The sequence below is a fragment of the Dermacentor albipictus genome, chromosome 3, assembly GCF_038994185.2.
Source record: "Dermacentor albipictus isolate Rhodes 1998 colony chromosome 3, USDA_Dalb.pri_finalv2, whole genome shotgun sequence".
In the NCBI taxonomy this organism is placed as follows: domain Eukaryota; kingdom Metazoa; phylum Arthropoda; class Arachnida; order Ixodida; family Ixodidae; genus Dermacentor; species Dermacentor albipictus.
In genome coordinates, this window is record NC_091823.1 from 25,831,674 (window position 1) to 25,853,618 (window position 21,945).

General features: G+C 45.9%; 1 protein-coding gene across 3 annotated transcripts in view; it reads right to left on the minus strand.

The window, feature by feature from the left end:
- The window catches only part of LOC139057302 (solute carrier organic anion transporter family member 4A1-like), a 51,094-nt gene that overhangs the window by 17,288 nt on the left and 11,861 nt on the right, over positions 1-21,945 (minus strand). For 2 of the 3 annotated variants that reach the window (XM_070535250.1, XM_070535251.1), the window contains 6 exons: positions 19,946-20,573; positions 13,534-13,633; positions 11,148-11,269; positions 6,125-6,277; positions 2,909-2,998; positions 797-989 (listed from right to left, as the gene is read on the minus strand). In XM_070535250.1, coding sequence (XP_070391351.1) covers positions 797-989; positions 2,909-2,998; positions 6,125-6,277; positions 11,148-11,269; positions 13,534-13,633; positions 19,946-20,573 — 1,286 coding nt within the window. Of the gene's footprint in view, positions 1-796; positions 990-2,908; positions 2,999-6,124; positions 6,278-11,147; positions 11,270-13,533; positions 13,634-19,945; positions 20,574-21,297; positions 21,400-21,945 lie in introns of those variants that run through there. The other variant, XM_070535252.1, reaches the window with a different exon arrangement.

Genomic DNA, 21,945 nt, shown 5'->3' on the forward strand with positions numbered 1-21,945 from the left:
TAGGTGGCCCTGATTGACGCCTTTGACTTACGGCTCACCGTTGGGCGAGCATAAAGCGAGTGAGATTACGACTAGACAAGGACACCACTGACGATTTAAAAAAAAAAGGCGTTTTGTTCAGTATAAAAAGGAAAAGGAAACAAATATTTATCATAATGAACGGCAAGATTGACCTAATCGCCCCCCCCCCCCCCTCCCCGTCGCAGGAATGTAAACAATCAATTTATAGACCGACCTAATATACCACTCTAGCATCACTTTGGAAGGGTTTGTTCATGAGATGTTCGTGTCAGTGATGGACTGGTTGATTTTTTCGCAAAGGTGTTTTTGCGTCTCAAAGCTGTGAAGTTGACTTTGATATATCAACAGAATACCACGTTGGGCTAGCTGGTTCATGCTTGAACTGTGGCTCTGGCACAGCAAAAATAAGCGAAATGAAGAAGGAACAGAAAGAGTGCGGACATGTTGCAGTTGAATTTATTACACAGAAACACCCATATCTTATACAATCAGGATATACGCTAGACTAAAATGGTCGGTTACCACTTAAGGTGGAGAAGCAAATTTCCCGTAGTGCTTTGTTCAACACGAGCCAGATTATACGCTTCTGTTTGCTAGATCGCCCAGGTAGTGTAATCCTTACATTGCACTTACTGTTCAGCGCAACTTCACTGTGCCCTGTGTCCATCTTCCTTTTGTTTCGTAATACGTTTTTTTTGGGGGGGGGGGGGCTGCTTACCCCAAGAATACAATAGCAAATCGCTGAAAAAACTCACGCTACTGTGTGAATGCTTACTTCATCATTGCGGGGATGTTCACGGCAAAGGTTGGGTCCGGGCAGTAGCTTCGAAACATGAAGATGCAGATCCAAGGCACTACGCTGACGATGAGGCACATCCTTATGATGGCTTCGCAGGACATGTTTAAGCGCGTCACCAAGTATCCGCCCAGGAAAGTACCACCACATCCGCCCGCGATGGCAGTAGCACCTTTGACAGGAATGGCGAGGCTTTCTTAGTGCTGACAACTTGATCACATGCCAACAGTGCTAGTAATACTACCGAATGCACAGTGAACAATACATGAAGCGAAGTAAAGAACGCGGGATGTGCAGCTCTTACGGCTCATTGGGAGGCAATAATCTTAAAATATCGTTTGAACTGCTTGTAGCTTTAAGTATGTACAGAGTTTCGCATAAAGGAAATGGACACAAGCAAGAACAATGGGACACACAAGGCGCAAACTTACAATTCGGCTCTCGCACTCGTCTCTCAGAGACAGGTTACCCGAGACAGACGTTAATTTCTGTAGCCGAAAAGCTTCTCGGCTACCAGTAATGTTGTACGTCCGGCTAACAAAGACAAATGAATGATTACGGTAATGCCTTATATAAATTCGTAGGGTATCGCACAACTCAAAGAAGGTAGTCCAAAGTGTTGACATATAAGTGTTCTCCCAATAAACTGTCAAAATTATGCAAAATGACAGACACACAAAACAGGGAAAAAATATGCAACACGCAACATCGCACCACCTACGCAGCGTGCAATGAAGGCATAGTCTACTAAACCACTGTAATTCAAACGGTATTGCGTAGGAAAATCAGGTCGGTGCATTAATGACATGCTGCGTGATCATGCGAATAATGTTAAAAATAAGACAGGTGGCTGGTTAGCCATTGACTGCAGAGATTGCAGATGCAAACCAAGGTTAGACCAGTGCACACCAATAGCAAGAAGCAAAAATGAAATAACTTGCATGATAATAGACGCACATAATGTATATAAATTTGGAGATAGGTGCACCAGTGAGGCGTCAATGGCACTGCCAGCAAACGAGACCACTTTTTGCATGGATGGACACGCGTGTAAAGATATTTCTCGGGACATGCGCTGCGTCGTAGCAAGTGTACAAAGGGCCACGTTCTTTATGAAATAAAATTGTTGCAAGCTTGCGCCTTGTGTGTCCCATCGTTCGTTCTTGCGTCCGGGTCTTTTATGCGCAGCTCTGTGCATACCTATGGCATACCAACAGGCCCAAACAGATACCTAAGTTCCTATAGCTAACAGGCCAGTGGCAGGTTTCTCACTTTAGGAGAAAAACAGCGAGAAGCACCATGGAGAGTAGAGATGCACAGAGCGGGAGTGGCTTGATCTAAAGTGATTCGGCTACAAATACATAGATAAAAAGGATCACCGAAGATTACGGTTCTCCGTAATGCGAATTTTGAGCGCAGATATTTAGATGACCTAAATTCGTGATATATTGGGGGAAATAATTTAATCCTGAAAGACAGGGTTCCTCTCTGTGGCGGCATTGAGCCTCTGCTCGGGCATTGTTTAGCAGCAGTGGCAGACGAAGCACTTCCACCGGTTTCATCGCTCATTGTTCAGAAAGAAAGCGTGAACCCGGGAACGCTTGGCTTGCGCGGAGCGCATTCCCTAGCTGGTGATGGCGCAGGCGAAGCAGCACGCGCAGTGGGCCCGAAGCCCACGCCAGCGCTTTGTTTCCCTATGTAGTATCGGTGGGCGCGCTCACCGCATGCCTCGTCGCCGCCGTTTAGCACGTCTCGTGCGGCACCTCGTTTTCCTCCTCACCCTTTCGCCATACCCTCCTCCTCCGCTTTCCTCCTCGCGCTTTCTTCGCTATCGCCTCTTTCATCCCCCACTGCGCACCGGGTTCGCTCTTTCACCGTTCGCTGTGCTCGTTTGCTCGGTAACGCCGAGGGAGGCAAATGCCGACGCTGAACGCAGGAACGGGGGCCTAAGAGCTGCGCTCTATAAAGAAAATAATATACAGACTACAAAGAAAGAATGTGAGATAAATGCTAGCGACATCTTTCGTTATCTGTCTTCGTAAAGTATGGCGAGCTAATATATTTTGCTCAAAGAAACCGAAAAGCACTCACCCAAGATAGCCGAAGCTTTAGACGAACTGATAGCGAACTCAGACTCAAAGAACTTTGTTGAAGTCTGCGTCACAGCATTTGTAAGCATGTCTGAAAGAAAAAAAAACGCCAGTAAAGAAAATGTGCAGTCAGGCCGATCAATGCGGTTTTCTCCTTTCTAGACGAAATAAAATTGATGGCCTTGATGCGAGATATGTCTGAACACTCAAACAAGGACAATGGGGATACTTATCGTCGTCAGATCCTATGTTAACCCCCGTGGACAACGGATCATAAATAATAGGCTAATATATTCTAGTGGTACAGAACAATGCCAATCATGTAATAATTTTGTGCCACCATTTTTTCGAGGAGATTGATATTTTGTGCGCTAGTTACTGCTGCATCGTCACCGACGACGAAAAATGAATATATAGTGCATTTCAAATGCCAACAGATGATGCGACAATTCAGTATAAGAGCTTGACAAGAAGACCTGCCATGTGATGTTAAATATAATAATGGAGGAGTTAAAAAAGAACGAGGAAGGGTCACGTGAGAGTCCTGAAGCCTAGTAATAAAAGATATAAAGGAAAATGTAGGCCCTTGTCACGTGGTAGGCAAGCGGTATAGTGTCCAGTCACCTCACTTTGGTTGCGTCTCCTGCGGTGGCTTCACGTTGCGTTTTCTAAAGAGTGAATACAACGGGGTGAAAATTAGCAATATAAAAATTGGGCAGATCTGATGGCTCTATGGGAACCGTGAGAACACGAAGCTTTCCAAGCGTTTGCGCGGTTCTTGACTGACGCTTATTTATGACGACGTTGTTTGCTGCAGATCGCTGGCGTTCTACTTGAGTTTCCGTTTCTTCGAACGTCTGTCCAGGCATCCTTGCTGGTTTCGTTTCACCACCACTGGTATTTATATCCCAAGATTGTCCGTAAACACTTACACAGTAGCGCGTTGCCTGGTCTGATCGATGCGTTCATGCTTGAGTTTTTCTCGTATGCGCTGCGTTCACCGTGCTCGAGAGGCGCCTGACAATCACAGCCAAGCGCACTCGGTACCGTGTCTATTCCGGTACCGGTACCGGTACCGGTTTATTATTCACAGCACTTCACGGTGTGTTGCGGCTCATATGACGAATCGAGTGGGTGGGAGTCAGACCCCGCTCGGGCGTTCTGCACGAGCTTCGAGGTGAGCACGCTGGCGACTCAACTAAACGAGGCAGTAAGCGCAAGCGACAGTCTGGAAATTATATGGTCATGCGCCACGCACCCTAGCCTTCATGTATACTTCAAGGCATTAAAAGCAGCGCACTCGAAGCACGTTGCGCGCGGCTACAGAAAACAGAGTGTTACTTTCTCCACACTCCTCCGTGACGAAGGTGCCACTAAATGTTAACTCGAGTCAAACAATCCCTTGAATGGCTTGACAGCCACGGATGATCGACTTCCTAAAAGCCACCACTCAGACATGCCCCGGAAAAAGAGGAAGGAGTGGTATCAGAGGAGATTGGCTTGCCGTGCCTAGCTAAGTGGCGTCACACCTTTTTTTTTTTTCTGTCCTCCACGCGCGTAGGCGGAGAATATATGATTTTCAAACTGGAAAATTGGAATCTTCGCCTACACACATGACTTACTGGTGGAAGCATGTGCCCGGGACCCTGAACTATCTGGTCAAGGAAGTAGTTTTTCAGGTTCGTAGGGGACCGGTTCACAATGACAACAGACTTTAAAAGCATTTGTAGTAGTCTCGAAAATGACGACACACATATAAACCGGCGCACACGTTTTTGCGCCTATTACATAGGTATGCAAAACCAACATGGCAGAATTTCCATCGTAATGACTAGGGAAGGTATCGTGCCACTAGGATTTCTTGTTGACACCAAGATTAAGCTAACTTTTTTGCAGCTTTTTAGTCTGTGATCCCTTCCCTAATTGACTGGGATGAACGACACATTCTTGTGGGTCGGCTCTGAAGAGGTATACCTTCGTTCGTCTCTACGACCACCGCTTCGGCGCTCCTACTCAAAATTTCCTGTTAGAACTTCATACTCGCAAATGGTGGCACGGTCACTTCAGTTAAAAGCGTTAAGAGTTAAGATCACACAAAAATACCGGCACCTGTGTCATTGCAGCCGACAGTGAAGGCGGCAAAGCGTCGCTACAGAGGAAGGTAGTAACGTATACGAATAGAAGGTGTGATCTCTAAGCGTACAGCGGTAATGCACAGAGGCACGCACGACACCTTCATCAGCGCATGGCGGCTGGCGTTGTATAGAATTTGTTGCGTAAATAGGACCACCACTTACACATGAGGATTTCGGCGAGACCACTGGCTCGTTGGCACTCAAATTTCGCATACAGCTGGTATTTGGTGGTGCGTGCAATGTAATAGCATGCGTCATTTTGCGGTTTCATTGTGCCATTCCGTAAAGAATACAGCCGGTCAGCGACATGACTGTAGGTGTAGCACAGATGGACATTAAAGCGATTCGAAACATTTGTGCTGTCCCGTGCTGAACAAATCAGCAGGACACGGTCAGCAAAGACCGGGAGGGTTAGCCACGATGACTGTCGACGTTGATGCGACCAGCATTCAAACACTGAACGACACAAGCTATTACCCCCGCCGAAACGCGTCATGTATGAGCCGTGTACTGCAGGCGGGCTCCTCCCCAGGGCTTCACCTCTGGGTATGCTGCACCATCTATCGGCCCCCGCGCAACGACCCCCTCAAGTGTCCGTGGCCTCAGAGATTGCTACGGTGGTGGGTCTGTGCGTGTTAACATTGAGAATTAATCAATCGCTGCGCATGAATTTTGTGCCGCCGTGCCAGAGCACCTGGATGCTGGGCGTGAGGAACCCTTGTGGCGCTGGTGCTAACCCACCCAGCAACAAATACATTTGTCAGGAATTTTATTAGCTTGAAGAGTGCTGTAATGAGGCTAGACAGATAGACACGGAGCGGCTAAAGTAGGCTAAAAGCACTAATCGCATAAAAAAGAAAATAGCGCTTGACCAGTGAAATTCCACTCCGAAAGCGCATTTGTCGCATGGGGTGTTTAACTAACGCAGCTCTTCAAGGCTCATCGTCATGTTTCCAGGTACGTCGCTGAAAGAACCCTGAAATAAATAGAACCTCGTGCAATTGTGCCACCGTGAAAGCCCGTCGGTGAATAAACGGGTTAACAAACTCCGGGTCACTCACTCGTGAGGGCTTGATACTCACAGTCCGCAGTTCCGGCCAAGGAGAGAACCAAGAATGTGCGGTTGCCGAGGATGCCGAAGATGGCTCCGGGCAGCTCTTTTATGGACGTGTCTTTCATTACGTGCGTTCCTTGACGACTCTCCATTTTTTTCTGTTCGATCAACTGGTAGTAGCCTGAAATGCATGAAGTGATATCATGTCGTATAGCTTTGCAGAACGTCTTGAATAGAACGCGCATGGTGTAGAGTTAGAAGCAGACTTAAAAGAAGGCAAAGCTAAGCCCGAGAACGCAGCGTAGGCTTTTCTGAAAAATGTTTTAGCGTGACCGATGCCGAATACGAAAAAAAGGGCAAGGCAAGTAAATGAAGATTTCATTGACGTTCATGGACATATCATTGAGACGTATCTAAAAAAGAAAAACTAGGGTCTTAAGGGCATCATGACTCGCGGTCCTAAGGTCTAGAGCTGAAAGGGATACCGACAGGGACGACGCAAGAGAACAAAACAACTGAAAGTTTATTAGATAACGTGAGCGAATGACGAAGGCTAGATGCACCAGCCTTTTATAGCCTTGCCGAGATACTAGGAGGAGGAGGGAGAAAGCCCACATGGTCAGACGCGTCCAAGCACGTCCGTCTCTTGGAGAGGAGGAACCGGCAAAGGAGAGCGCATCACTCAAGGGCTGCGTGTTTTGACAGGCCCGGAGCTCGGTGGGCAAGTGCCTGCTCAGAAGCCGTGCTCTGTGTACAATGAAGAAGGCGAACCTGAACAAGCACTAATTGGCTTCGTCGTCGGGCAAAGAATTGAAAGAACCGTCATTGAGTCGAACGTTTTCTGATGAAAAATGCTTTGAAGGATAAGTTTGTCTTGCGAGAAAACAGCCATGAGACAGGAGAGACTCTCTTGACCTGTTCAAGGAAATTGAAGAAGGTTGGCGAGAAATTCTTGTATACGTTCGAAATGGAAAGATCACCCACGTTATGTCGAAGCGCATAAAAAAACAAAAAAAGTACTGCAAACATACTCCGCACTACGTCGTCGTCGGTCTCCGGCCATGGAAAGATATTTCATGGCGTGTAATTGTAAAAGTAGACGTTGGTATAAGTGACGGTACAAATACGCATTATCCCGTCCCTGTGTCGTATTCGTTACATTAAATAACCGCTGAGTTGGCCGCAAGCTCCCATCTTGCCATCTTCTTCTACCCTGAACTTTAGAGACGAATAAATTACGTTTCATTGAACCAGCCGCATGCATGCCATGACCAAAATCAAACGATTAATTATTCAATCAATTATTTATTTACCATGCCCAGGAACAGCCATGGGACCTAAGTTCTGGAGAACGCATACATTAGAAAAAGAAATGGAAGGGGAATATAAGAAAAAAAATGAATAAGAAGAACAATCTTGAAAAGAAGAGTGCACAAGCTAGGCACAAGGTGAACACAAAAGAAAAAGGAGAAAGGCAGTTGAACAATAGGCGAAACTATGACACAACAACGCAAAGCTCGGAAAAGAAAAATTACAGCGAGTTTGAAAAATACCAAGATCATGAAAATAAGCTTTATAACGTCTGCGTGTTCTGTGGAGGGTTGAGTGTTGCTGACGACAGGCAGGAGTATAGCAAGGTCTGTGTTCTCTGGTAACCTCCGGAGATTTAGAAACATGATGGATCACTGAGGAGCTCAGGACAGGTGAGGATGCCGTGAAAGAGATTGAAAAGTGACCGAAGGTCAGTGCGATTACGTCGGCAGCGACGTAAAGGCGGCAACAACAACAACAACAACAACAACAACAACAACAACAACAACAACAACAACAACAACAACAGTAGTAGTAGTAGTAACAGTAGCAGTAACAGCAGTAGTAGTAGTAATAGTAATAATTGATTATTCAAAATTTCTTTTACACACTTGTGCGCTTGCCAAAGCGTTGGATTTTGCATGAATTGCAGTGCTTGCACTGGGGGCAGTCCAAAGCACACACTGACATATAATGGTGTTTCACTTTCATGATCTTTGCTTAGAAGCAACAATCGGGCTTAAAGGGTCACTAAAGGCAAACACTAAGTCGACGTGGATTGTTCAAATACCTTTCCAGAAACCTCGCAACGCTTGTTTCGGGCCATGAAAAGACTTAGTTTAAAAATTGTACCTGAAGGCTCTGAATACCTTTTTCAAAATTCAAATCTCCCGCCACCCAACCAGGGGAGTGGTGACGTTGCGTTGGTCATCACCGCCCTTTGGCCATCGGTGAGTAAAACGGCGCCCGACAGACGGCGGCACCGAGCCATGACAGAGCGGCGGCGGTTTTGCCGCTGCAACTGCTTGTCGGTCAAGTGGCGTAGGCCGTTCGGGCATCCCGCGACATCGCATGGAAGTTGAATTCTCTGCTACTTGCAGTTTGTGCGAGTTTCGCGAGCCAGCAAAACCACTGCAGCACTACGCGATCAGGAAAGTGCTGAAACGCGAAAGTGTGGGCGGCGCAGAGTCGAGCGAAAACGAAACCCTTCGACCGCCCGCGTAGTTGTCAAGGTTACTTCAATGAGTAGTTTTTTCTAAAAGTGAAATAGAACTGGACAAGCAGCATTTTATTTGATCTTATAATACAATACGAGGATGTTTTTTTGCGACGACTAGTTAAGTACTAGGGACAGAATTTAACTGAGGAGTGCTTTCGTCAGCGGGCAAGTGCTTGAATGTCCCGGGGGAAGTCTCTAATCATGCCGTGCATTTAACTCGATATCTCGATTATCAAGGCTCTGTTCACGATAACATTGACGCCTTAGAGATTCTCGAGCACTAATCTATCACTTCAGCTTTACATAGTATTTGCCTTTAGTGTCCCTTTAATCTCCCGTAAGACCGATACATTCATTCATCCAGCAGTTCACAGAATTTTCAAACCCAACGCCATCACCAAGCTCGAAGGTAGCAAGTTTTTCATATTTCCGCAAACGTCCTCTACTTACCCTCCATACATGCGTATCAGTATAGACCAGATTATAGGCAAATGCCTATTTTCCCTCACACGTTAGTGGCGCACCGTTTTGTTGTATCAGCGCAAAACGAGTTAGAAAGTGGTTTAGGAGGGATTTTATTGGGCCGATATTTGCCGATTTTATCCTGCAGGTCTATGTACGCATAATTTTGTTTTAGCCCGTGAAAATGCTTTGTTAGGGTGTTTTTTCTGCTTCTCGAAACCACATTCAATTATTCTTTTCACAAGAGCCGGCAGCATGGATAGACGCTGTTACCAATGGCAACGCCTCTCGCAATGTGACCTAGCAAATAAGACCTTGCGTAGTCGATTTTAGTTTAGCCTTATTGTGATAGCAATTAACCCCAGGCGCATTTCCACCGTCGCTGTCGCCGTCGTGTTCCATATAAAGTCCAAGGGCGATAATATCGTCTCCGCGCGCCGTATGCGGTATGTGCGAGTCCATGCGTGCCATGGTGAGCCGACGATGGTGGCTCAATCTCGCGTGCGCAAGCCAGGAAAGCGGGACGGAAGCGCGCCGTCTACGGTCGCACGCGTGGTATCGGGGCGGGGTGAGTGAGGAAGGTGGCGACAGGTTGGGATTTGCCAACAGCTTGTCGTGCCTAAAAAGAGGCTTTAGGTGCCTGCTCTAGGTGTATCAAACCCGAAATTTTAGTGCCTCAAAATCCAGCCCTTACTAACAACATCATACATTCTATAACAGAACTCGATGTCACAAAATGTTCAAGTCTCCAGTATTTTGGCTTTCCTTGAGTCGTAATGCTTATACAGGCAAGCAAGGGCGAAGACAGGTGGGCTTCACATATCTAGAAATACTGCGGACGAGGTTCCCGCAAATTCAGAATGTTTTAGAACACTTTTCATCGGGCTTACACACTCCTGTTATTCATATTTTTATTGTACGTATGTACGGGAAAGGCTCCTCTGGAAACGAACGGCTTGCTCCTACCAATGCTTGTTGTGGCAAATATTGGCTACGTCAGTGCGTTGACGTTGACCTGTTGTTTTTTGCTACAGGAACTGCGCAATGACATTTTGACCATCTTTAAATTAAAAAGACATTAAAGAAACACAAATCACACGTTCTTTGAAAGTCGATCGCTGGGAGGATCTGTAGTTCGTCGTCAGGGATGTTTATAAGTCACTCCGCAATCCGAATGGCAGCAACAAAACCGTTACTTAATTCTCCACGACGTAGCGAGCATAGATTACGAGCGAAACTGTTCGAACGGCGGCGCGCTATGCCTGAACTGGTTCACTCAGCTGCGTAGCTCAGATGGCGTTTAGGATATTTTAGTTGACGCACTTCACCAACCGTCCCCATCATCTCAACCCTCCAAGTGTGAAGTATAACAGATTTCAAAAGAATTTGCGTAATTTAAGCTTTCGTGGCACGGTAATGTTCTCAAAATTTTTCGAGTTTTGTTTTTGCATACAATCTAGTAGATCGTTAACCATGAGCAAATTAACTAGGCCTACGCCGACGCAGTTAATATCCATGGCCTCGCGGCGAGCCGGTGCCGGAACTTCAAGGCGGCGTTGTCACCAACTTTATTATTTCGTTTTCTCATTTCTTCTGGCTTCCCAAGACTCTTCCCACGTTAAGAACGGCTTTTTCGGTATTGTAAAAGCGTGCTTTCGTAATATACTTCAACGTACTTTTTCTGTTTAGTGTCCTTTTAGAAGATTCCCGGCCACGGCGGCCGCATTTCGACGGGGGCGAAATGCGAAAACACTCTTGCGCTTAGAATTAGGGGCGCGTTAAAGAACCCCAGGTGGTCCTAATTTCGGGTGTCCCCCACTACGGCGTGCCTCATAATCAGATCGTGTTTTGGGCACGTAATAATTTAATTTTTCTTCCTTTTAAGTTAACTGCGCGAGAAGTACGAGCGGACTGGTAACTCACGGTAAAAACTTGAATAAAGCCATAGAATGTATTCTTAGATCACATTCAATTTAAACAGGCTCATGCTCGAGCTTTTTTTTAGTAGTGTAATAATGCATCGTAATAGATAGTCCACAGAATAGGGGTTGATGCTCACTTGGCATGTGCTTGGGAAAGAACAGGGTTGGCCCAGAAATGGTGAGCATCGACACCGCGACCATCACGAATGGGCCCCACCATGCTCCAACAAAGACGGCGCTTTCGGAAGTCAGGCCCAAGCTGCATAGTTGGTAAGCACTGGTAAGCACTGGTAAGCATTGGTAAGCACATGATACTGTGTGAGGCCAGGTCCATAGCGATACGAGCGATTTAACCGCACTCAAGATGCCGAGGCTGGAGCCCACGTCATCAGAGCTTCTTTGTGCAAATGACCTCCCGTATTGACAGCGTGTAGAGTTCCCAAACTCCGTTTATTTCTGAGAAATAAAATGGCGACTACTGTGTGTGTAAGGGAGGGGGGGCTGGAGGGAGGGAGCATATGCATACTTTTTACCGGCACCGTGATGCATAAACTCTTAGACGCTTTGTTTCGGCACAGGACAACCTTGAGTCTAGCCGCATTGGGTGTTGCTAGTGGTTGATATGAAGGGCGTGTGTGCGTGGCAGAGAGAGAAAGAGAGAGAAAGAGAGAGAGAGATGGTGGGGAAGTGGTGTTGAATTTTTGCAGGGCCGGTATTTTGTAGCGATGCCTTTTCCGATTCTATGCTTTTTCAGGCTTTTCGCGCTTGGCCACTGGCCAGAGCGACGGCCTGCCCACATTATCAACGCGATCAGGCGGCCGTGTGTGGTGGATGATAAGAATAGCATAGAATAAGGCATAAGGCATCGCTACAAAATAGCGGCCCAGAAGTATGTGTTCTCAATAATCGTTCAGAAAGTACAACTTTAGCGTCCCCTGCTAATCTCCTAAACATTCGCGTCGAGTCAGCGTTGTAACTGCTTCGGTTATACCGGTAAGCTTGGTGAGATCCTGCAGTTGATGTCGCACTGGTCGTGATAAGGTGATTCAGCGACTTCGACACCAGTTCACGTGGAGTCTTTTGTAGACAAGGTTTCTTTTTCTGGCCGCTGTCAGCGACCTGCCGCTAGACCAAGGAGAGGCCGTGTATGGGGGAAGATAGGCAATTAGCATAAAGAAATCGTTTGTCCAGTTTTCATACCAAAGAATATTTGACTTAATCAAGAATATATCCTCCAAATTTCATGAGTAAAGGAGCCTTAGAAGCGCTTCAAACGTCGTGCCAATGTTACTTCCCCCTATAAAAATTGACTTGGCTTCACAGCGACCTAACACATTCCTTCGCGTAGAGAGTTATAAACATGCAAAAACTTGTGCTTCTGCTTTTAAAATTATAACTATGTAAGCTTTCAGGGGTTTCAGCATTCACCAAAAAGAGCATTTCTAACCATTGGCAGCGTGCTTGTTTGTGGATCAGCAGTTTTGTTCACCCTAGTTCAATTTCTCTAAAATCTGTGATACTGACAGAGTTGTGATCACGTGCTACACTCACACGGGAAAAATGCCTCACTTTTCATCAAACCTGAAGAAAGAATGTCGATTCTGCTGTTTGCTAACTTGGATCAACAGCGTGGTGAAGCAACGCTCACGAAGGTGAGTCTCATGTAGATCGTTGGCGCGTCGCTCAATTACTCAAAAGCAATCTAGAGAGGAAAGCCATAGTAATTACCCGAAAAAAAATATTGCAAAGGAATTACTGGCAAATCATATGGGAAATTATGTCCCTTAAGAATTGCTGGATTTATGTTTACAACTGAACACTTAGACGCGCTTTCTGAAAAACATTGTTTTTGCTTGCAAAAGGAACGTGATCTCCGCAATTAAAAAAATTTTGAGTGCGAGATATTGCGAAATTGTTATACATTGTCTAATGCATCTAGAGAACTGCAATAATTATGTTACCTTCAGTAGATTTCTTTAATAAAGATGTTCCTTGCCAAAAGGCCTCTATAGGCGGACATCAATGTTGAAAAATTTATGTTCAAGCGATTACGATGTGAACGCTATTCTTTCGGTTCAGTCAACAGCACACCTTATGGGCAACACTCGACAGAAGCTTAAATGCACTAGCTGCATCACTTACATTTTAAGTGTTCCTTGAACGAACTCCTAAAGTGGATATATATATATATATATATATATATATATATATATATATATATATATATATATATATATATATATATATATATATATATATATATATATATATATATGTCTAATTATAAGACTTAGGTATATTTTTAGATAAAACTAAATGTGCAGGATAGGAAATTCCTTTACTCCCAGTTTAAAAATAAATAAATAAATTGGTTTAAGGAATATAAGAAAACTACAAAAATCTCGGACGTCCAATATCTCGCTACCGCCCCCGGTTAATCACGTTACTTATACTGGCCTTCGTATTAGTCCGACCTATGAGTCAGGGTTCTCAAATGAGTGCTCTATAGGGGCGGATGCTCACTGCTTGACGTCTTTCGTGATGTCGACGTAGAACCTCAAGAAGAGGCCGGTCACCATGAACCCGAAGCCGGGACCCACGACACCCATGCATGAGAACACACCTGGAAAGAATTGTTTCACCTCATTCAAGCGTCACTCTTCCCTGCGTTTATTGTTCTTGTAGAGAAATTCGAATTTAGTTTCCGAGGTACTGTACACTGGCTTTCTTGGCCGTAATTTTACAAAGGAAAAATTTTAGTTCGACAATTTAACAACTGCAATTTTTATCACTCTGCTTGATGCGCCCTAATTTAGTTCGGGGACGCGAATGTTGCTGTAGTCTAAACGACATGATGTAACATTTCAATGCTTCCACAAGTAAGCTAAATAGCAGGCATATTATTTACCCAGGCTTTTGCAGGATGTGAAGTATAACCATTATCAGTCATTAAGTAATGGGAAACCAAACACACAAGTGAAACCTACACAGACCATGGTTCTATTTGATTACGTGATGAAAAAGTGCTATATGCCATCAGCAGATGCTATAATTTGTCGATTGCTGTACGGGCTAAATAGAGACACAAAAATATTGTCCCTTCGGTACACACCTGCCGCTCTCATAACTGGTGTTTGGTACAGGCTACTTAATTTTCGATAACGTGCCAGGCAATGCAAAAACAAAAAAGGAAATGGGATTCAGATTTCCTCTAAAACTCGAAATTTCTGAGCCTTCAGTTGTGATCCCATGACCGGGCCGTGACTACATTCGCAGAAAAAAGTACGAGACGCAGAAGGTATTCTTCGTTGGAACAAACTCTTTACACGGCCTTCTGATCAAGCTGAAGTTCTCGAAGGAAAGTTGAAGAGAACTGCTCTCAATAATTTAGGAACGGGAACTCTTGTGCATGATGTGCATAGATACGATTTCGTGTGTGATATTGTGATGGGTGTCAGAACCGCCCAACCTCGCCGTGGTTACAAATTTGTTGCGCATGATGTCTGTCTGTGTGACTACAGGTTCCATAAGGCCGATGGCATGGTGCACCTTCCACAACGTGCAAACACGTCGACTGCATGTTTGACATTGTAGACGAGGATAATCACTGTGAAGTCGCTTGTTCTGCAGTACTTTGACAACAGCTTACAAGAGTACTACATTTCTGTCGCGGTAAAGTGGAGCCGTATACCGTGCAGCGAAACATCCCACACAATGTGCACAACACCAGCGAATCATGATTTTCGTACCGCGCTCAGACCGTGAAACCAAGCCAGAAGGCTGAACGGCGAACAGCGTACTTATAAGCACTTTTTCTGTGTCGATATGCCACTGGGGGCACGACACCAGACTTTTCTGGCAAGACAGTTGTGGTAATATCAGGCATATACTGGTTTAGCCTTCATATGGTTCCCTCGAGGAAGCAAGCCTGAGACTAGCCCATCGTGTAACGCCGTGCGCTGCATCTATTGGCTTTTCTTGTATCCTGTGCGAATACTGAAAGGTCATTCTCGATGTTTAGTTTCATAGGTAGCAATGGGCTTACCGTTTCCAACATTGTTAGGTGCACACAACAAGGTTACCGCAACTTGTAAGGTCAATAAACCCGATTGTAAACATTGACTGTAAATAAATTTGAAGTTTTATCCCCACTATATTGCAATATTGCTCTTTGCAATCAAGGTTGTTCTTTAAAAAATAATTCTGGGGTTTTATGTGCTATAACCCCGACCCGATCATGAGACGCACGGTAGCGGGGGGCTTCGGATTCATTTTGACCACCTGGAGCTCTTGAACGTGCACCAAATGCACGGCACACGCGTATTTTTACGTTCTGCCCTGCCCGTCGAAATGCGGCTGCCGCGGCCGGGATCTATCACGCGGCCTCGAGCTCAGCAGCGCGATACCATAGTGACTGGACTACCCCAGCGGGCCGAACTGAAACAAGGTCGCTCTACTTGCCGTCCTCAATGCTGTCCATAATGTTCTCGGTGCGCCAGTTCTGCCTAAGCAAAAACGTTCGTGTAGTTTGGTTCATTTGCATTTTAAACATTCTACGGCAGTAGAAATAATACGGAGACACTCACAGGTCAGTATGTTGTTCTTGGACATCGAACCCCATCGACTGTTTCTGATAGACGCAATGCCAACAAAATTATGGTACTCCTCTTATTGCAATGAGCGTAGTGTAGTAAACTACGTTCCTCTTCTTTATATATTCGAAGCTCAGCATGCACCGTGACTACAGTCCTTCGGTCTTTGCCAGCTTGACTTCTTAGGTGTATATTTTCCACTTTCAATCTGTTCAAGATCACATTTTTTCTGTAGTGTTGCCATTCTTATATAATTTTCCTTTTATTACGATAGCAATTATATGGACAGTCTCGACACATTTCTGCCGCCGACAGTACCATCGCCATCGCCGTGATGTTCCATATAAAGTCCAAGCACGATAGCATCAACGCCGCGCACCGTATGCTGTATGTGCGAGTGAAACTTGCGAGGGTTGCCCGACGATCACGGCTTAATCACGCTAAGTTAACATGGTCGCGAAGGCGAGGCTGAAATGCGGGTCAGTGGGAGTGAACCGCGACTGCATCTCGTGCGGCAAAACACTAGTTGATGAATATTGTGTATCAAATACGTCACCACAGGAAAACATTTGAAAAATACTATCTCATTATAATTGGAGCATGGGAAGTCATAGGCTGTTTGCTTCCATACGCTAATAGTTGTGATTATAAAACTGTGCAGGTTTTCTGAAGTTTGCTCGTGGCGATGCAAACTGAGATATGTCAAGATTACATTACCGTATTTAACACTGTAATGTAGTCAAAAGTCTCTTATACGTAGTAAAAAAGTAATTACAATCTATATAGCAATAACCTTATAATATTATATCAATATCTTTATTTTTAACTGCATTTTCACTAGAGTATATGTTTTAGCTATGTCCTCAGTACCAGAGAAAAGCTACAGGTGGCACACATGCTGTGCCAGTGAAGGTTAAAGTCTTGTATTTGTGAATTATTTCAATGTAATGTTGATTTTATCTTAACAAAGAAATAACAGATTCATGTTGGTACTAAGCACAGAAACGTGTGGTTCTTAGTTCGATATCTTTATGAACTCATTGCACTGAATTCACGCAAAACCCTTAAGGCTCACTGGTGTAATGCCTGCCGTTATAGAATGAGGTCTATAAATAAGGGTGTACTCGTAATCGATTGTGACGCGATGCTGTGGCGAATGTCGTCACCTGCGCTTCATTTTTACTGTTGTTTGCTCTTTGTATGCGACGTATGCCAGCTGGGGCAGTAGGCGGCTTGGTGCGACAAGCCCCGAGCGGCAAACGTTGACTTTTTTCCCACCGACAAGTTGGTCCCGTGAAATGTACATGGTGTTGCCACGCCTCCACAAGCCACAAAAAGGGACTGAGCAGGGGTACACTTTATCCCCACTGCTGTGTATGATGCACATGGTGAGATGGAGAGGGCGCTAGAAGGAAGTAATATCGGCTTTAATCTCTCATACAAACAGGTGGGTACAGTAGTAGAGCAGCAACTTCCAGGTTTATTTTATGCGGACGACATTATGTTGCTAGCTACAAGCAAAGTGATTTGCAACGTCTGGCTAATATCTGTGGACAGGAATGCAACAATTTAGGTTTGCAATTTAGTGTTAAAAATCAGTTATGCTATTCAATGAAAACAGTGAACGGACAGTGGCGATACAGGGCTAGAAAATACTTCAGGTAACAGAATATAAATAACTTGGTATATGGATAAACGAAGGCAATATATATATGGAAACACAGGAAAAAACAATAACAGTGAAGGGGAGGAGAAATTCAGCCATATGAAGCACTGAGCGCTATGGGGATACAATAGGTACGAGGTGCTCTGAGGTATGTGGAAAGGTGTAATGGTTCCAGGACTTACTTTTGGAAATGCGGTTGTGTGCTTGAAATCAGGGGTACAATCAGGACTGGATGGGAACCAAAGGTCAGTGGGTCGCTTCGCATTGGGCGCTCACGGGAAGACTACAAATGAAGCCGTGCAGTGTGATATGGGCTGGACTAGTTTTGAAGTGAGGGAAGCTCGCAGTAAAATTGAGTATGAAGAACGACTGAGGAATATGGAAGAAAGTAAATGGGCTGGGAGAGTCTTGAGGTATCTGTACAGAAAAAAATCAATGATTCACAATGGAGGAAGAAAACTAGGAAGCTTACCAGCAAGTATGCGGCCTGTAGGGTGAGCAACACAGCAACAAACAACGTCAAGCGGAAAGCCAGAGGGGCTGAAATAATCTCAGGGGTGGTGGCAATGGAAAAGAAACCTGCCATGAGCAACTACTTAAGAGGAAAAAAAGAAATCAGGAAAGAAACAATTTATGATAACTCAAAGGGAAGCTTATTACTTTTCGAAGCGAGGTCGGGATGCCTTCGAACACGCACCTATAAAGCGAGATATAAGAAAGAAGAAGAAACATGTGCTTGCTGCGGTAGAGCTAGGAAAACTATGGAGCACATTTTATTAAAATGTGAAGACGTCTACCCAGCGGTCGATTTAGGCACCACTGGCCTCCTTGAAGCCCTTGGCTTCAGCGAGAGCAGTGGAAAAGTAAACTCGCAATAGGGATTAGTAAGAGGCGATTGGAGGATTGATGGAAGAAAAGTAGGGAAACGAGAAAAAAAAAACGGAGACGTACACATGCACAGTTCGCAACATTTGGTCGTGGGAGTTCATCGTATTTTTAAAATTTTTTATTGTTTAACCTAGGTAAGACATTAGGCAGTGTAATAGCAAGAGCTTGGTGGCACAACCCACCACCCCGTTCCAAAGGGGACGCTCATGACATCCATCCATCTAAGCCGCCATTGCAGCGTATGGACTTCTATGGGAGCTTCGCTACGATGCGTAGATGTACCTTGGCTCAATCACACGCGCGCAAGAGAGGAAAGAGGGAGGAAGCGATGCCGTCTTCCGTCGCACGTGAGGCACCGTTGTGGCGTTATAGTTCGGCGGCTGCTGCGTACGGCGCGGCCGTGGGGGTGCCTTATCTTGAAAGCGATCTGCGATGTGGACAAAGTGCGCCGAGTGCTCGTAGCTTTGTATGCGCTGTGCTTTAGATGCTTAGTCGGCGTCAAAGCTCGAGGTAGCCCGAAGGCCAAATCACTCGCTGCTGCTGCCGCGCTTACCCACTCCAGCATTTTGATAGCGAGTTTCCGCGGTCGTGAACTGAGATGTGTTCACGTTTACCAGTGCGCGCGTGACACCATGCTTGTTAGTTTTGTTAGTAGGCGAATGTTTACAAGCTTATACGGTCGATAAAGCTACTACCCTTACTTCGTATAGTGAGTGAAACCGTGCGAATGTTAGCGAGAAAACACGGTTCAATCTCGCGTGCACGAGCGAGGAACGCGGGCCGGTGGCGTGTCCTCTCCTGTCGCGCACAGGGCAGCAGGGTCGGGCGAGGGAGGAGGGGCGTTCTTCTCCGGCGGCTGCTAGAGTGCTTCGATGTCCTCCTCACCCCTGCTCCATGCAGAGTAGAGGCAACCGCGGCATTTGGGCATGCGATTGGCGGGCGCCGTAGTAAAAGCTTTTGGTGGGCGCCGTAGGGACGCGCAGCGACGCTGACGGGATCTGTGACGTGGCCTAATTGCGCGTCCGCGCGGGCCTCATCTTCAAAGCGATCTGCGATGTTTGCAGAGTGCGCGTAGTGCCTGTAGCTTCGTATATGCGCTGTGCTTTCGACGTTTCGTTCTCGTTGCAGCGGGAGATGCACGAAGGTCAATTCGTTTACTGCTGCCGCGATTCCTCACTCCAGCATTCCGACAGTGAGTTTCCGCGCTCATCGAGTGAGATGTGTTCATGTTTACCTGTGCACGCGTGACACCATGCTTGTCAATTTAGTTAAAACACGTTGACGGGATAGTTGGTTTGAATATGTGATAGAATCTGTAAGCGCGACTGAACAAGGACGTAGAAAGAAGCAGACACACAAAGACACCGCTGTCTCAGTGTGTCTGTCTGTTCCCTACGTCCTCGTTCAATTACGCTTACCCATTCTGTCATTGTCAATTTAGTTAGTAAGCGAATGTTTACAAGTTTATACAGCCGCTAAACTGCTATCTTTACTTCGCACTGCCATCCACTAATTTGCTATCGCAATAGATGCTCCGCCTTTCGGGTGGAACTGCAACATTTTTTTTTCGTTTCAACGTTGGAAACGACTGATATGCCTAGCTTGAAGCTAGGCCCAACTTTGGCTTAAGTTAGCAAACCGTGGGAGACACAGAAAGGAAGACAAAAGTACTATCTGCGTCCCTTTCTCGGCGTTCTTGTTTTCCCGTTCGCGCTAGTAGTTTTGCCACAAACCACAAACTCACCCAATGCTTCCACCGTTTTCTGCTTTGAAAGCATTGAGCCCTTACCGAGGTACGTGGAGACCATCCTGGTGGGCACGTTCTCGTCCAGGTACGCGATGCCAAGCGTGTGGAAGGGCGTCGACCCGATGCCGTGCAAGGCGTGCGCAAACATCAGCAGGAACCGGTAGTGTCGCACGTCACCGCTGAGACAGAGGTCCTTGGGAAAAGGGCCCGCCGGGCACAGGTCCTGCAGCTCGGAGCCCCAGTGGTAGGCGGGCGCGATGAAATGGGCCGAGGTGAAGAGTAATGAGCCCAGCCCCACGGTGAAGGCGCCGACGCCGAGGAACACCGGCTTTTTACCGCTGGTGCCCATGAAGGCAACGGGCGCGACGGCGATGCAGTTGGCCAGGTTGTACGTGCTGATGATCATGGCGCTCTCGAAGCTACGCAGCTGAAACCGACGCTCGAGCGTGGGCAGGACGACGTTGACGCAGCCGTTGGCAAGGAAGCCGTGCGTGAAGGTGATGACGCACATATTGACCAGCATGCAGGGCGGCTTGCAGAACACCTGCAGCACCGCTGGGCGGAACGAGAGTAGCCCGCAGCGAGTGTCCACCTCAGTGCCGGCGAAGGCGACGTCGGGCTCGACCTCGTCGCCGGCCGGGACTTTGGCGACGAGCGACGCGTTTTCATCCTGTCGTAAACATGGACAGGTAAACATTGGTTCGGTGGAGAGAGAGAGCTGCTTGTTTGCTCGTGTCCAAATTAGCCTCGTGCCCACACACGAGGACGCAATTAAATCAACTGCAGAAGTGCGTAAATGGAGATACGGTTCTATCACGCATGCTATTGCGTGATATCTTTGTCTTTGATAAATTTCAGCTGACTGTTTGAAATTTGTAAATTAGTTGGTTTCCATAGCTATTCAGAATCTACTCATCACATGTATATTCATTTTATTTCTCGTAACTTGCACGTGCACATTCTTGTTTGAAATTGTTTGATGTTTGAAATTTGTGAATTAGTTGGTTTCCATAGCTATTCAGAATGTACTCATCACATGTATATTCATTTTATTTCTCGTAACTTGCACGTGCACATTCTTGTTTGAAATTGTTTGATGTTTGAAATTTGTGAATTAGTTGGTTTCCATAGCTATTCAGAATGTACTCATCACATGTATATTCATTTCATTTCTTGTAACTTGCACGTGCACGTTCTTTTCTGTTGCTTAACTTGCTTTTAATTATTGCTTTTAATAATGTTCTATTTTTAAAGTGTAACAGTATATATTCCCATAGCGCTAATGTTATTTACCCGAATTTCAATGCGCTCGTAATGATTATGCATGTATGTGGAGCTATTCATGCCCAGGGATGTGGATATATATCACGTGTTGTAATTGTGAAGCTACTTACGAAAGCTTATTGTTTGCATTGCGGATGTGTGCGATGCTGATGTTGCCTGGTGGTGGCCCCCTGGCCTCGCCAAGCTGCATGTGTACAGCTTTTTTCCAGGGTGGCCTTCAACACTGCACTTTGCACATGTTGTAAATAAACTTGACTTGACTTGACTCGAACAGCAGCATTTTCAGCTTCGTTAGCTTTGCATGGTGACTAACCTACCGTAAAACACGTATGCCCGACATATTATGAACACAGTGTTGCAGATGTGGGTGATATGAGGCCTTTACGTCCTTGCAGTTGGGTTGCAGAAGGTGAAGTGGCAATTTGGCATCCAAGAAGCGAGGTTGAAACACTGCACTAAATTTTGAAAATAGATTGCACGCAGTGACGAAAAAAAAACCTCCGTTTCACGTATGCGAGTTTGCGAAACGTTTGTGACGGTCGTGTTGTGCTGGCTTCAACCACAGCTTTATCACGATATCTTCTTCCTAGAGTGGATAAAGCGTAGGGCACCGAAGTGCAAGATGATATATGTGTGATTAGCGGAAAGAGGTACAAAGGCAGGGCCCATGTTTCCTCTTTCCGCTAATCACCCACATGTCTTTCCGCACTTCGGTTCTTGGAGCTGCCAATCATTCCATAAGTTTAGACCAACTCGCC